At 40.2% G+C, this 17,382-nt stretch overlaps 1 protein-coding gene across 1 annotated transcript in view; it reads left to right on the forward strand.

Moving 5' to 3' along the window:
* The window catches only part of PKHD1 (polycystic kidney and hepatic disease 1 (autosomal recessive)), a 248,035-nt gene that overhangs the window by 146,314 nt on the left and 84,339 nt on the right, over positions 1–17,382 (forward strand). Inside the window, exons 49-51 of the mRNA XM_010004904.1 lie at positions 5,788–5,853; positions 7,476–7,595; positions 15,563–15,700. Coding sequence (XP_010003206.1) covers positions 5,788–5,853; positions 7,476–7,595; positions 15,563–15,700 — 324 coding nt within the window. The remainder of the gene's footprint in view (positions 1–5,787; positions 5,854–7,475; positions 7,596–15,562; positions 15,701–17,382) is intronic.

The following is a 17,382-nucleotide window of genomic DNA, read 5'->3' on the forward strand; positions in this document are numbered from 1 at the left end:
ACTATATGAAATAATTAGGCAACTAATTAATCCCATTTACAAGCTTTGTCAGATTCTTCAGCTGTCAGTCAAGCCCAAGCCCGGGGCCGGCATTGAGTCTCAGCTCCCTCCTTCATCTCACTTGGTCTCCATGGCTACAGGCTGCATCTGCTGACACCCCACTCTCTATTTACTGCTTAATTAAGAATTTCACGCTCAGCCCTTATCTGCTGCTAAGAACAAGAACACACTGTTAAGAAACTCCAAATTTAGGCTGCTGCACAAGGAAAGCCTTTCTTGTCGTCCTGACTGCGTGGAGCCTCTTTAACTACCCTCTTGGCAACTGCGCTGCCACCCTTCAATCAAAAATCATTAAATGGGGCAGAGATAATGAGCATGTAGCATATCAAAAGGAGGATGTTTGCTCGGGCTAAGGAGGAAAAGCTGTAAGGGCCTATAAGCAGCCGCCACTTCAAAGGGAGAAGGGGCTGATAAAGAGTCATTTGTTCCTGTTTGACTTATGTAAAAGGTCTGGTATGTTGGAGTCCCGTCTCGCAGACGCGGGTCCCCCCTCTCCACGCTCGTGTGTCAGCAATCAGGCAGCTGGGCACAAACAGCATCAGCCCAAGCATATAATCACTTGACTCCACGCTGACAATGGGCACTTGTAGGGGGTGGCGGAGGGAGGGCTGGGGGACAATGGGAAGACAATTATTGCAGCTGCTCGGGAGGGCCATAATTCTTCCTGCAGAAAGTCGCCAGCTCTCGCAGGGCGGAGGGGAGAGCTGGAGCCTATTAGTCATCCTCCAGATTTTGGAAGCACTTCTCCGTGCCGGTGGGGTTTCGACAGCTGCTGGTGTACCCCCTCCTTCCAATAATTGTACATTCTGGAGAGGTCAACTTACTTTTGACCCTCTGCTTTTGTCCCTGTCAGAAAGCCTTTTAGGGAAAACTGTGGGGAAGTGGCAGGGGTGCGCTACATCCCAAATTAACGTCAGTAAATACATATCAGATGCCAGCTCATTCACAAGCAGGCTTCTGAATTCACACAGCCTTTTGCTCAGGCCTGCATGGGGGAAGAAAAAGGGGAGGGAAAACCCCACAACTGAGAAGATATTGTTATTCAAACAACATGGGCTGCTGAATGAAGCCACCTTGGCCAGCAGTTTGCGTTGGGCTCTGGCTTTCTCCATGCCCCCTTCCATGCAAAATTGCCTGGCGTCATGCAAGTGTTTATCTTTGGGGGAGAAAAAAAGGTCTGTCTAACACAAAAGGCAAGAAAATATACCGTATGGAGGGGATTAAAGGAGTTAAGTTGCCCTCATGCTTTTCTTGCTTGCAGTTTTGTAAATGAGGCTTGAGCATGGGACAAAGCAGAGGATGATGAACAGAGAAAAATAATTGCAGCAGAGAATGTTTCTGCTATGTGGGTGACCTCTTCAATGATCTATCTCACAAGAGTGCTCACTGCTACCTATCTACATGAAACCCTTCTAATCAACCCATGAGTCTTTTTAAAAATATTTTTTGCAATCATTTGAAAAGAATAAAAGGACACATACCCCCATGTCCCTGCTGGATACTGAGTGAAGAGAAGAGGAAGCTTGAAGCATCCTGTGCCAGTCATTTCTGCATCATCTGCTTTGCTTTGACATTATTCCATCTTCATAGCATCATCCTGTTCTTCTCTGGGGCACCTCATGTCTGAAGAGTTTCTCAAAGGTCACTGGTGTGCCCTGAAATGGGTGTGGTTCAAAACATGATGGGTTGGGGCTCTACCATGTTTCAAAGAGTGGTCTTAACATGATGTGATCATGCTGAATGAAAAAAAAAAACAACAAACCAAAAAACAAACAGAGAAAAAACGTATTGTAACAAGGAAGGTGGAAAGAAACATCACACTGGGACATCTGGGATATTTTTAGGAGAAATATCCTGTGTAAATTGCGATAATAACATTATGAGCTTTTTAAGTCTGTTACAAATACGAGCATATGGTGCCACAGTGTGTTTCTGCTCCTTGGTGAAGGTCTCTGGGCAATTCTGGAATTGGCTAAAAACCAGAGATGTTGTTTCCTTTTTGTTCACTTTTGAAGTATTTAAACCATTTTCTTTTCAAATTAAACAAAGTGTTGGCTTGCTTAGTCTCTAGATTCCTCTTGGCTTTTTTCCAAAATCAAAGTGCTGGACACAAACCTTATTGAAAACATCAGTGAAAGAATTATCAAACTTTTAATTTACCCCAAATACATTTTTCAGTAGACACAACTTTCATGGAGATAGGTCATTCTGCTGACTTTGCAAAATCTACTCATGTGTGAATTATTAAGAGGGCCTAAGGCTCAACCACATATTACTGCTGTGTCAGAAGCAGGTTTACAGTTTCCATAGTTCTTAAAAAAATACTTTGATTACACTTACTGTCTTTTCTAAATTCCTAAAGAATTATCTCACTTCCACTACAGTCTGTGGGTTTCTGTAATTGCTTTGTACGGAAGAAAAAAACAGGCCCTTAAGAATGTTTGCTTCTAATATTAAAATACAGAAAAGAAATAAAAAAAAGATATTTTTCTGCAGCCTTTTTGCTCAGGGCTAGAGGGGAATCCTAGGTGAAAGTCTTAAAGAATGGAGTTAATTTGTTACAGAGGACTGATTGTACAACATGCATCTTTTCTTCCAGCTAGATAAAACTCACCCTATATCAGTTGTTTCAGAAGGTCAATTGACCAGATGTGGTCTGCTTAGATCCATGAAATGAAATGTCAGTTCTTAGCAAAGAGGTGTCCTTTGTAATAGACACAAACAGAAAAGTCAGATTCTCCTGGTGGATGAGTTCCTGTCCTTCTGACATGGCAGCAGAGAGCCAGAGAATATAGCAGTTACAGAAAAAAGATGATGAAGTGCCCTTATAATCCTATCAGGGTTAGTCTTTCAACTCTGCAATCTCTGCAGGTGGAAATTAATTACTTCACCTCTGCTTCTACAAATAATAGTGTGGTATAAGCTAGAATCTGTGTTCATTAGCCCAAATCTATATATTGTTTAATTTTTTTATTATTATTTTTTTTGCATCTCTTCTCCACCCTACTGTGTCCTCATGACATTTCTGGGTATCTCCTGGCTGATGATGACAAAATATCCTATCCCAGGTTCTCCAGTTTCTAGAGCTGTGCCTCACTGTGTTGTTGATTGTGTTGTCTAAAAGTTTTGATTTCCCCGTGATGTATGTTAGCCCAATTGATGTTAAATAGCATGGAGTTTCTTGCTATTTGTAAGTCAGGCTATTGGAGCCATTTATTCTCTTTTCACCCTTTCCTAATATCCACAGGCAAAATTTCCCATCACTGCAAAGCTGGTGAAAGACTAAGTTGCACCTCCTTCATGTTCACTCAAGGAGCCCTGAACCTGAAGAAGGTTTCTGGAAGTATTGTCAAGAAGGCCTGTACTTATGATTCACAGCCCAAACATCCAGTAAGAGCTGTAATAAGACAGAAAATTGATGAGCCTTATAAAGGCTTTATACAACTAAGCCCTGGAGCCTTATAACTGCATTTTGTGAAGAGTCACCTTAATTCGATGTTTACTAATGACGTCCTTTGTCTGTATTGCCTATATCTCTTCCTGTCCTGTAGAGAAGCAAGGATAACATACTCAGCAGCAAAACAAAACAACCAGAAGGACTATGTCAGTGTAGTCTTGGTTATTCCCTGTATCTCTGCTGTTTTGATCAGTTTTTAGGAGTATTTGTGAGTATTTGTGAGAAATGGTAGCAAAATGATACTGATTCACAGCCATTACACTTAATACCCTATAGACATAAATAATTGTGCAGGTTGTAGGGCTGTGGATAATGCAGCCTCTTGTTCTTTCACTCATGTGGAGGCTATAAATGGTTTATAATGGTTTGAATTGTCATGCTCTGTGCTCAGATGACACTGCAAATATGAGAGACTTTCATCTTTACTGTGACTTGGGACATCACTGCACTAAGTCTTAACAATTTCTTTCTCTACTGTATAAGGGGACCGAACCCTTTTCTGAGGTCTATATAGCATATTGATGAAGTTTTATGTCCCCTCAGGATTTAATTAAACAGTTTTTCTCTGAACAATACAAAAATCCTTAACTAGATGATTCCCCTGTAGTGTCTACAAAATTAAGACAAAAAACCTCAACAAACCTGACAAAAATATAACTATTGAAAAAAGAATAGTATCAGGGCTTGGCTTTCTCACTTTTCTTAAGTCTGATGTAACACTTGACTCCTGATTGCCCAGCTATAAGTAAGGAGAAGAAGAATGCCATGATACCATGGAAGTACCCTTAGAAAAGAATTGTCTAAAAGCCACATGAACTCTGTGTCATAGACTTTAAGTTAGCATTTCCTGTCATTCTTCCTCCCCAGAGGTTCACCTACTGGTCACCCAAAGACATTATGCTGTTCATTTTGAGCTTTAGGTGATGATTTGGGGCAGATTGGCTTGATTGATATATGGATCAGATCACAGTTACCATTGGGAGAGAAGGTGTCATGAAGAACCAGGCTGAGACACCTGATTGCTAATTAATCAGTCATGAGAAAAACCTCATGGAATCAGTTTCTATTTAATTATGGAAGCCTCATTTGGCATAGGAGCATATGCTGCTAACTCAATTGAGTGCTTTCAACTGACATCAAATAGTAATTATCAGAAAGAATCAAGATTTTTGATTATTCATACTAATTTATTGAACACTTAAAATTAATGAACCTCTCTTATTTTAAATTTGCTCAGTTGCATTGGGAGAAAAGGGGGGAGGTAGGGAAGGATGGTTCTCACAATTTAAAAGTACAGAGACTTGTTTAAAGATAAAATAAGTAAATTACAATATGGCACGAAATCCCATTGGTGGGGTGCTAGACACACAGGAAAGTTCCTTGTATGTTTTGAAACTGAGAGAGGTTCTGACAATGGCTTCATTTATATAATTCTTCTACTGCCAAAAAAATCTTCTGATAAAATTTTAGGGTCACCATAAGGGGCTGGGGAGTGGACAGGAGATCTATGTTTGTCAAACTGTTTCTATTTTAATCTACAGTTCCAGTCTGGTGACTGAAAGGAAGTGTTTTTGTATGCCACTGGAGATGAAAAGGAGGTAGCCTTTTAGTTGGATCTGAAACAGTTTTCTCCTGCTCCTCTTAGTCTGATTTGCATTATCTTCACCCTTATCCTGCTGACAATACACTGGCACAAAGGTTACTACTGTGATAATTGCTTCTGACCTCTTTTCACAGTAGAGAACACAGAGTCCCTGTCTTCAGTCTATAAAGTCTGACTAATTAAAGCATCTCTTTCAGATACCATATTTTTTTGGGAAAAAAAATTCAAAACCAAACTACAAAACAAAAAACTTAATTCACTGTTAGAGCCAGTTAATACATTATGCATTCAAGGGTGTAATATTGCTTGTCTTAGTGGAACTGCTGTGGATTTATAGTAGGATAAATGAGATTCATGTTCCAGCTTAGAATTTCTGATTGTTGAATATTTTCTTTTGGCTGTTTCTAATGAGTTGTCTTGAGACCTTCGGCATCTGTAAATTAAAATGATTTTGTTTAATCCTTTCTCAAAATACAAAAAACACAAAAATGCTTAGAAAACATGCATAGCTATTCTCAGAAAGAGAAAAAGAAAATGGTTAGAAATGTAAAACAATGTCAGAAAACTACATGTAGCCATTGATTTACTGTGATTTTTTTAATTATTTTTTTTTCTGTTGTTAATTTGTAAGGCCTTGCTGTAACTCCCTATAATTCTCTGTCTTCAGTCACAGGAGCGGACATAATTCAGGTCACACTGAAAGAGAAGGAACGAGTGGCTTTACCTACCCCAGGTGTGTGACAGTCTGTATCTGAAAGGCTTGGTGTGGGAGTCACACCATTTCTTTTTACTGCTTTTTCTAGAAATAGATTGCTATGTCTCACTTCAATATTTTGTACATCTATCAACCCAACAGGGGTTCTTAGCATTCATTTAAGCATTTCATTGAGCCATATCTACCATTGCTCATGATAAATGTGTGATTCCACTGTATAAAAGACTATAAACTTTTCTTAAGAAATAGTACAGCAGATCAGAAAGGTCATGGAGAATGTAAGACTACAGTGTATTTTAGTGCTTCATAGTGATCATAGTGTAATAGTCTGACATTACTAGACAGTTACATGATGAGTTGGACAGAAAAATACACCAGAGAGAATGGAGACCTCCAAAGTTTGGTTTTAGTTAAATAGCTGCCTTGTTATGTACTAGAAGCAATAATAATTTAAGTAGCCATAGAGTTTAGAGACCTTTTTGCAGTGTTATTTCCCCCTGAACAAAGAAGTAATGGAGACAGACCCAGCCTTAAGGACCTCCACGAGGGTTTTTCTGCATATTACTGGGCTGAGTCTAGTCCCCCACACTTAGACATGGGCTTGCCCCTGTGTTTTCATTATCTGATGAAGCCCTCCTCAAGAAAAAAATGCCAGAATTTCTTTACAATGGTAAGACAGAGGTAGATGCTTGTAGAGGCCTCCAGAGGGAGGCCCTGCCTGCATTAGTTTAGGGCTTACTGAACTTACTGTGCAGGATTCCCCTGAAGGTTTCCCTTCTTCTCTTGATGGCAGAACAAACTTAGGCAATTAATTTATGAAGACTGGCTCACTAGCCATCTAAAATACAAGAGCAAGTTAAAGACCTACATTTTGTGAATTTAATTTATCCCAATATTTTCTTGATGCTGAGGCTCAGAAATTTCCTTTTGGATTGAGAATAAAAGCAAATCTCTGGGGAACGAGCAGGAGTTGACGTGTTTCAGTCTAGCTGGTTTTCCAAGTCAGGTCTTCATTACCCCTTGCAACAGGAAAATTCCTGCTTTTCTGAGAGATAAACAACCTTGTGAGTGTTGCTCACTCATTTTTGAAAATCTTTCATAATTTGGGAAACTATGGAAATTCCAATGCCCTGAGAATTCAATCTGCTTTCTAGACCCCTGGGGAATAAAAAATGCATCAGAAGAGATGGCACTTTCTGGTAGGGCTAGTCACCATTATGGTAATTTGGTTTTGCTATCAAGCACAGGTGATTTGCTTTTCTTCTCATTTGTTCATCTTAATTTTGTGTTCAAAATGCTCAGAACTTTGGATGGCATAATGTGAAGCATATTCACAAGGCATAACCTAAATAAGTATGACAAACCTCAAGATTTGCTTTGCTTTGTTTTTGATGGTACCAAAGAATTTGAATCTGTTTTTGCAGTTATTGCCCTGCCCTCTAACTCTCAATATATGGTTCAGGAAGAGATCTTTTTACCCATCAGCTTCCTCTAAACATGGAAGATAACAAAGAGCAGACAGTGTTGCTTCATCAGTAACAAAAAGAGGATGTTAGTGGCACAGGTGCTGCACTGTCAAAAAACTGGTAATTCTCTCAGATACTAAGAATGAGAATTCTGTCTTTGTATGTCCTGTGTAGTTCCCTCTGATGCTGTCTTTAAATGGTCACACCCAGAGACGTGGAATGATGTGGAAAAAGGCTGGGGTGGATTCAACTGCAGCATCCCAGGTCCCGGAGAAGACGTCATCATCTTACCTAGTAAGGAGGGAAGGAAAGGTGTTTCATTTCTGCAGGGGTGCTGGAGTTGTCTACATTTGTATATGTATTTGTGTTGCAGCATGGGCTTCTTGGCACTAGTGTTCATTCTACCTCTGATCCTCATCACATACTGGCTCCAGTACGAAAGTGTGATTTTTGGAATAGAATTATCCTTCTTTTCCATTTACACATATACACAAACACACACACACTTACATACTCATATTTGTATTTGAACTTAATTATATGCAGCAACTGTCTCTCCAGATCAGAAAATTTGCAAATCAGAGTTCACAAAGGGCTCCTCTCGACCCATCTCTTTGTATTTTGTGCAGGGAAAATATTTTACATATCCACAATCACACCACCTTCCATTTTATGTTCTGTTGCAATTCACACTATCAGTGACAATCTCTCACGCCATTTGCTGTGGATGCCTCCTAGATGTTTTAGCCTATATGTGTATTTCATCCTCAGACTTGAGTTATGTTTAAATCCCAGCTCGGTTTACATGCCAGCAAAAATATTAGGCAGCTTGCAGCAAAATCTGCAAGAGAAAACTTGTGATAATCGTTTTACCTAGTAGCTGACCCCGTTCAGATTGGGAAGTTCAACTAAATAATCTCCTGAGGTCCCTTCCAGACATAACTAGTGTATGATCTTATGAACACTGCATGGTACGTATCTGACATACTCTGGGACATGGTGCTGGGTCCTCCTCACTTATTTAAACCAGGTAAGTCTCTCTGCATACCACAGCTCCACTTCTAGATATGGAGGTAACACTGCTCTTTGTCTCTCCATCTTCCTCCTGGTTTTGGCTTATGAAGTCTTTGTGGAAGTAACTTTTGGTTGCTTTGTGTTGGCATTTGGGCATGGAGGCTCAGTCACAGTTAAGACTTCTCTGTCTTGTGTCATTAAAAGTAATATTTGAGGTTAAATTAAGAGTTATGTTCCATCTTCAATGAATATTAAAAATTCAGTTTTCTTACAAGTGTTAAAAACCCCCATGTTGATTGCAATAATGCTTTTCTTCACTTTTCTGCGGGGGAACTTACGTGATACTGAAGAGAAGGAAATTTCCATCTTTGATTAGGCCCATATTTCCTATTTTAAAAGCATGGTTTTTTTCAGTTCTGTCATTTCATTAGCTATAATGCATAAATGTGGTTAAGTGTTTGTAAGTTCAGAGGCCAGAGAAGACACAGAAATGTCTCTCCAGGCATTTGCTGCTCTTCTGTAGGTCCTGTGTCCTATGTAGAACCAAGGTAAGAGTAAGTACCTATGTTTTGGCATCTTAACCTCTTCCTCATCATTACAGTTAGTAGACCCAGAAGAGTTACTGTGCTGACAAAATGTGGGCATCTATTGTGAACTGAGTTGCTGATGGTACTATATAGAGCTCCAGGGCTCTCCTGCTTATATGAAGGTATCTAGTATTGTTTGAAGCACTGCAGGAGCATCCTGCTTAGCCAGGCAAAATTCTAGATGGTCGCAGGTGTCTCCTATGTTATATTTGCCAGTCCTGTGTGAGGTCTCAAATGTCCAAGGGCATTTCAGATAGGAATAAATGCCTAAATGAATTTACTACTGTGGGAGCTTAGACAACTGATTCTGATCAGACAGCTCAGTTTAGGTGCCATAAATTGAGGACTGAACTTCATTTCTCCAGAGCATGTTCAGGACCACTTGAGATACAGACCTAGCTTGCAGTTAATGTATGTTCTCTGAGCAATACTCTGGAGGTCTACATCTGTTTCCCTTGGCAGTCGAAGTAGCATTAACATCCATGTAAAGGTCTTGCCACTGTTCCAGAACAGAGATTTACCCCCAATTTCCAGCTCCCAAAACAATGGACTTGTTCCTCTACTCCAACAGCATTACTCCAGCTGCACCACTGGTACTTCCTGTTGAACTTGTGTCTGCTTGCCATTCAGAAAAACAGAAACTCTTCTATCTGTCCCATGCTCCTTGTTTCCTGCTCCTTTCTAACTTTCATTGTATCTGATTCCTTATGCAACATTAAACAATGGGACATTTCGTCAGTGCTTTGCTCTGTTTTGGGTCCTCTTGCCATGGTTTGATTTTGCACACTGTTAAGTACTTTGTCCTTCATAGCTCTCCAAGAACAAGGTCAAAGACAACAGTAGATCATTGGTTTTGACTTCTTGTGTATCACATTATAACCAGATCACCAATCAGCCCACAACTGTCAAAAGATGAGATTATTTCAGCCTCAAAATGATGTGTCAGATGCCAGTATGAAGATTCACAAGGGTACCACTTGTAGCTAAGGCCTCTGCACTCACAATGGGTTAATTAGGTATGATGAGGTGTGATCAGGTGGTCACAGGAAGTAAATCAGAATTTACAGAGAATCAGAAAGTAAAATACATAAATAAACAGGTTAAGCTAAGGATTTGCAGCTCTGTTAAATGAGAGTGGAAGCTGGGTGCTCAGGTTTTCACGGCCCTTTGGTGTATTGCAACTTCACCTATGAATAAAACTCCTTTGTGCTTCCTAGAAAAGTGTGTGTAATCCTCTCAAAAAACCCCATTTTAGTTTCCACTTGAGGTATTAACCTCAACTTTTGTCACGTACCACAAGGCCCTTCATGATGAAGCTGTGCCTGAAGCACGTTGCAGTCAACAAACCAGCCCAACCCATCTAGTTCTAGCACTGGAAAGGATACTGCTGCAGCAGTGTGCTGGTATACCAGAAATAATTAACTCTCTTGAGAGGCAAAGCTCGTTATCTCAGGCCTGGTGCCGTGCAGCATGACTGCACAGCCTTTGGAGTCAGAACTAATATCTCCCAGGTTTAGAGCAGTGATGGTTTGGTCAGTTTAACTGGGGAATATCTGCACCGTGCTGAAGAGTGTGGTACAGGGTTTCTCTCTAGCATACGGGTGCCTACTGGTTGGGAGGCAGCAGGAAAAGGGTTGAACTATTAGACATGATTTGTATGTTACCATGGACAGGAAGGTTATCTGCCTATAAGGAACTGAGGGGCCAGAACTATAAAGGTTGCCCAAAACCAGAACACAAGTTGTCACCTGAGTAAGATGAGACCCTGAGAGTTCTAGGTTCTGAATGACCATGTTCAGCTGCTTGGAGCAGGGTGCTTCCCAGCTTAAAATAAAACTGTTTCTGCTCTTCAGAGGAGCTTTATGGAACAGCAAAATCACAACAAAATACTAAAGGGATGAAAAGGAAAGAAGAAAAATGAGAAATGAAAATGCACTGCCTGCTAGGACTGGTGGAGAGCCATACTTTGTGTCTTCTTCCTATCAGTGATAAAAAACTCTTAGATCCTATCACTGGAGCAGACATATGTGTTTAGTTGGTGCACAGAAACTGTCCTGGATAAGATTCTTTCTGGAATTATCCTTTAATTTTAGCCCAAGAATATGAACACGGACATGAACACAAACTATGAGCCAATCTATTCTGAGAGAGAACTGCTCTGTTGCATGCCTACCTTTCCTGATCCTTCTCCCTCTGCTTTCTTTTTACTCTCTCTTCATTCTTGCTGGCTTGACGGTGCTGAAACACTTATTGGCAGTGGTTGTCAACACAGTGCAGAGAGTTATATTGAAGTCATAGTCATCACTGATGTGATAAAAGCAATGGATTTGTTGCTTAAATGAAAGTATCTAAAATGTAGTTATGTAAGATGAATTTTTCTGTCCATGTCTCACACCTTGCTTTGCTGCCACAAGTGTTTATATAAGTTTCTATTTGCTGGAAGGTGAACCCTTTGCTTGGGTTGAAAATCTAAAATGAAATTAAAAAAATTTAAATTAATATTTAATCGTGGCATGTCATGGATGTTTCCCTTCCCATTTCCACCTGCTTGTGCATACCCTGCTAAATTCAGAATTACTCTAGATGGCTACAGAAAAGTGAAAGTTTGTTCTCATGACACATTGTGCAAACCACCCAAACTTTGTGCTGCTGTACACACTGAAATAAGTTTTTTGTGATTCACTCATGGCAAGATACAGTTATGTCTCACTCTCTACTGTATTTTAGCTAGATTTTATCTTCTGGAAACTATCCATAATGGTTTTTAGGTTGAAAGCCATGCCACAGGCCTTCTTATGGTATGCTGTGAATTACTGGCTAAGTCCTTTCAGCCCCCAATTGACAGTTTTAAAGTCTTTCAAAAATAAATAATTTATGTTAAGTCCAAATTTTCAGTGTGAAGAACTGCAGGGGAAGACTTTGGTCCAGGCCTGACACTGTTGAAATCCCTGAACGAAGAGCTACGACACTGCCTAAACTTAGCTAAGGATTCAATATGCTTATTTAACAAAATAAACAAAATTGAATCACTAAGGCTGCCTCATGGGCTGGATTCAGAAAAGTTTGAAAAGCTAGAAAACACCTCTATAAGCTAAATATTCATATTGAAAAGCAGATTTTCGTGTTGCTGCTTGGTGTCTGCTTCATATTTCTGAAACTGTTTTTTGGAGGGCTTGGAAATTGGGGTTGTAGACTAAGTTATTCCATATTTTTGCCCTGTTTTGAAATACTTGGTGAGACTTCAGGAGTTCATAGCTTTCTTTGCACAAGGATTAATTTCACTTGGAGCAGGGGTGGGTCCTTCGTGTTAAAGTGACTTTTAATGTTGGTGTGTTACAAGTCCCTTCAGTGTCTGGCTCCCTAATGGATATAATTCTCTTCCAGCCCCAGCTGGAAATGTTTAGCTGAGGCTGCAGCAACTTGTTCTTTTATCTCTGGAGGTTCATCCTCCAGAGCCACAGCTATCCCACAAGGATCTCTAGCATGTATCAAGCTTCAGTAGTCCCATCACCTTGAAAAACAAGCTGGTTGAGTTTAGTCATGCCATTCTGGTGGCCAACAGTGGTATTAGCTTCTCAAGCCCTTGGATTTTCAGGGCTTTGGTTTATGGCTTTCAGTGTGACACACTCCTGATGCAGCGAGCTCTGGATGGAAGGAGAATGTGTTATAATTCCAGGCAATGGAATGCTGTTTTGAAGGGTATTGATATGATATCATGTAGCCTCTGGCAATTTCTCTCTCTCTTTTTTTTTTCTTTCTTTTTTTTTTTTTTTTTTTTTTTTTTTTTTTCTCCAGGGATGGAATTCACTCTGTTATTCATTTTCTGATTTTGATTTTCTTTGAACTTTTGCTGTTTGAAGAGATGAATGCTCGAGTACTGTATCTCATATAATAGCTCTTCTGTTGTGCCTGATTTCCATTCAATGGCATGCTATGGTGTTTTATATAGCAATGCAGCTGATCAAAGGAATTTTGTGTCACTGCTGGAGTCATTAGCAACTTCTCAGTATTATACATCTGAACATTAAGGCAGTGGCATACCTGTGAGCTTTTGTCTGAAGAAGGCATATGTATAACGAAGCATAGCTCTGCTTTCAGGCTTGAACTATGGTTTGCTGGAAGTGATTTTTTTCTGTTACATTAATGTCTTAATGGGAGAAAAATAACTCTGGTTTGTCATTCTCTGAAGGTAAATCCCCTGAACGCAGTGACCTAAAGTTTATGGTTTTCACTCCTTCATCATCAAATCCCTTTACTACATAAATGAGTGTATCATGTAAAAACTATGCAAGGAAGTCTCCTTTGAATCTGTTTGCTTTTCTTCTTGAGTGTGGAAGGACTTATTTTCCTCAAAGGAGTTTTCTTTCTTTTCTACAGAGCAACCTTTCGTCCTCTGAGGACTTCACACCCCAAGCATCACACACCCCAGAATGTTGTTCTTTTAAACTGAAGGAACTATAGGTTTGCAGAGATGTCTTTGAATGGGGGAATTTTGCACTCCTGTTTCAAGGCTCACGTATGTGATGTTGTAGTTACAGAGCAGTCAGCATTTCCTTTAGAAAACCTTTTTTTTAGAAAGATGTGCAAGTCAATAAAAATATCTGTTCTAGACTGGAACTTGACATATAAATGGTACACCTAGGAGCACTTCTTTTCCTTGTAAAAATGTTTCAGTCTGTGTTGGATGAATATACTTATGGCCTTTGTCAACTGCAGCTTTTTGCCACATTCTTGAGCTGTGATTTCACAAACTAGATTCCCCTTCTATCTGACAGATACCATTTTAACAACATCTTCCCCTTAATCTCTTCTCTTCTCTCTTTCATATCCTCACATACTGCGCTTTCCTTTCTCAGCTCTGCAGGACATAGGACTATACCTGTCCTGTAAAGAGATTATAGACAGGAGTTTCTTCATGCCTATAAAAATGTTTCAAGTACTAACAGTATGAGTTATAGGGGGGGAAAAAAAAAAAGAAAAAGAAAAAAAAAATTGGACTTGCTCTGTAGGGACTTATTGCATATGAAAGCTGTGAAAATTTTGCATGCTTGACAGATGCTTCTCCAAAGTATGAAGGGAATATCTCTTGAAATGAAGTTTTCAGGGTAACCATGAGTTGCTGCAGTACATAGTGTAGTCCTTGAAAACATAGGTCGTGGGCTTTCAGGGTGATGTCTGGAGAGAAAGAAAAAAAAGGGAAAGGAAGAACTGGGATAATTGAGTAACAGGGATAAAATAGGAACAAATATGTAGAAGAGACAAACAATCTACAGGCAAACCCAGGACATTGGACCATGCATGTTTCCTCTCCCTAAAAGCTGTGAAATTTCAGGGCTGCAAAACCCTAGTCAAAACTCAAGAAAACATTATTATTAACAACAGCCTACTCATACTTTTTTTCAGTCTGCTTCTAAGCATACTTCGAGTAGGTTTTTCTTATGTTTCCTGCAAACAAGGCTCAAAAAGATTCTAAAGCTTTTGTGCTAAATGGTTTGAGTCAGTCCCTAATTGCATGTTTTGTGGAAAGGACTTCCCTTGTGCTACCTATTGCATGGTCATTTGCCTCTTAATCCAAAGAAGTTGCTAATGAATTTAAGGCAGAAGCAAAACTGTGAAGCAGCTGATCCACTTCACAAGATGCTTCATAGCTACGTTTCACACCAAAACTGTTTCAAGTTACTCATTCTCACCAGTCTTGGAAAATGTGTGTTCCTTAATCTCTCCTGTTTTGTACATCTGTGCCTCACAATAAATGCACATGAGATCAATGAAAATCACAGCAGATCTCTGGGTAGGATTTGGCAGCTGTCATTATGTTGAAGATTCTTGTTTACTGCAAGCTATTTCTATGAAAGTGACAATTAGATCACATCATTGAACCCTTTGTTAAGGAAATACCTTGCTTTTCCTTCTTCCAGGGACATACACTGACTCAGAGATGCACCATACCTGGAAACTGTTAGTCTTGTCAATAATGAAAGGAGATGGAAGCCACAATATTAGGGCCTGAGCTGTTTTCCAGTGCAATCAACTGAAAAGCTCCTAGTGATGCCAAAGAGCATTAGATGGGCCCTGAGGGTGGAATTCATCTATGTGTGGTGGGCTGCCTGTAAAGGATACACCATTTACATCCTTCCTCCTGTCCTACTTGGAAATCTTAAGTGGCATTTAAAGGTTCCCAGGCTGCAGACTTGCAGCTTTTGGAGGCAGCAGTGATGTCATTGTGCTCGGTCAATGACATTCCCTACCCTGTTCTGCAATGTAAAAGTATGCTCCTTGTTTTGTCCCCAAGGATCTGAGGGAATTATGCTTCCCCTGGTCACTATTAAGTAATTTATGAGCTGGCAACGAGTAGTCCTATGAATGCAGAATTGAAGAAATCTGAGTTCCTGTGGATTGTGTTGATGTAAGCAAAGATTTTTTTTTGTGAGGAAGAGATGGGTTTTCATACAGAAAACAGAGCAAAGCCTGACAGTAAAGCTCTGCTTGTGGATGCTGCACAAACATACAAACTCTCCTCCAATAGTTTTAAGCCAAAACAATCTAAATAAAGCAAAACTCAAGCAAAACTAACATTTTTCTTCCCCACTGCCATGTTTTTTGGCAACTTGTGTTAGTAGGCTGCCATCATTCTAAACAACTTTCTTCTTTGTTTCTCAGACCATACCATCCTGGTGGACATGGCTCTTCCCCCTCTGAGAGGTCTCTATATCCTGGGGACCCTGGAATTCCCCAGCAACTCCAGTAATGTCCTGAGTGCTGCCTGCATTGTGGTGGTGGGGGGGATGCTAAAAGTGGGTAAGTGAGCAGCTTGTCTTCTGGTTGCCTGGGGTTTATTTCTACTCTTGATAGACGGAGGAAATGGGAAGAAAGACTGTATAATGTTGCTATAAACGTGCTGGCCATCCTAAAATCACATGGCTATCTGGATTTATGCAATGTGGATACCCAGAATCCTTGTTAAGCACAATGTTTATCCTCTGGATCTAAGTACCTGATCATTTGATGGAAATACTGCTACCCTCACTCCACTAAAGTCAATGGCAAAACTCCTGATTTCATCATGGCTGAGATTTTATCTGATATGTGTAAAAATCCTCCCTACTTGGCTTTATGAGACCGTAATTCCTCAGGGCAGGATCTACCTTAGTGTTCAGGCAGTGCCTGGTTTCTGTGGGCATTAGTAAGGCCTTTTTAAAGTGACACAGAAGTATTCAAAGCCAGCTTCAGCAGAGTCATGGAGAATCCCCAGAGTGCCTGGAAATCCTGCTGTGGCATGAAGCTGACACAGTTGGATTCAGCACATTGTTTCCTCTCATCCCTCTGCACAGATGAGCACCAGGACTTCAGGGAGGTACCACCTTGCCCCTACTTCTAGTGATTTCAGGGTCCCCAATGTCACTGGGGCTGCTCCACATTATTTGCAATGGACAGGATCAGTGTTTTTCCACACAGAGGTAATTACTCACATAATTCCCTTTAAATATTAAGGTTTCTAAAGCCAGGCATTGCATTTACTTACAGGAATCCTTAGGACGCTGGGATCACGTTGTTGATCACTGCTTGACCTTTCTCAAGATTGGTTTCATGAACTTTAAAAAGAGAATTTGTTTGTGTAATCACCTCCTGAGAAAGTCTGCTCCAATATTTGTTTGTTGTTAATCTCAAGGGACTGTTTAGTTAATACAGTACTGGCCAGAAGAGTTGTTTTGCTGTCTTGTGTTTTTCTTTGGAAAAAGGGGTTTATAAGCCTAATCTGGGAGGTTAATACATATATATGCCACTTAAAAGAGGCTCAGTCATTTCTTACTCATGCTCTTTTTTTTTAGTTTAAATGTAGTTTCATATTGGTTTTAAGAAAAAGCATGTTGTTCATTGCTGAAAACACTTACTGAAAAACATTGAGGCACTTGTTTGCTGCACAAAGTACCCTCCAGCACTTCTGTGAATAGTAATGATATTAAAAGCGAAACAGGTATTTGCAGCTGCTGAATCATAGACCAGCATCTTCTGGAGAGGTATCCTTGCTCTACTTTCAGCTGGGAGATGATAGGTGGGTAGAGGATCTGCAAGTTTCCCCCACCTTACACTGTCTTATGCTTGCTTGTAAAACTCTGAGCACAAGCCTTTTTTCCTTCCTCTTTCTCTTCCCATGTGTTCAAGGCCTAAAGGTAACTTCTTGGAGCCCATCTGTCCAATCGTGACTCTTCCATGCCTGAAGGAAGGTTTTGAAGCCCATCTGTCCAATTCTACCACACCCTAAAGAAATCCTGACACAAAGTAGATAATGAGACAGTTTAGTAAACAGATTTAATAGATGTGGACATCAGCATTCAGCATTGCCTGAGCAGGATCTGGGGTTGACATCACGTGAGTCAGATCCCCAGGAACTCCCTCTTCTGTAACTTGTCCATGCCCTGTTTTCAGCATAGCAATCTTTGATCATATGCTGTTATTTATAATTCACTGGCCTGAGCCAA

The sequence above is a fragment of the Chaetura pelagica genome, unplaced genomic scaffold (assembly GCF_000747805.2).
Source record: "Chaetura pelagica isolate M959 unplaced genomic scaffold, ChaPel_1.0 scaffold99, whole genome shotgun sequence".
Lineage (NCBI taxonomy): Eukaryota > Metazoa > Chordata > Aves > Apodiformes > Apodidae > Chaetura > Chaetura pelagica.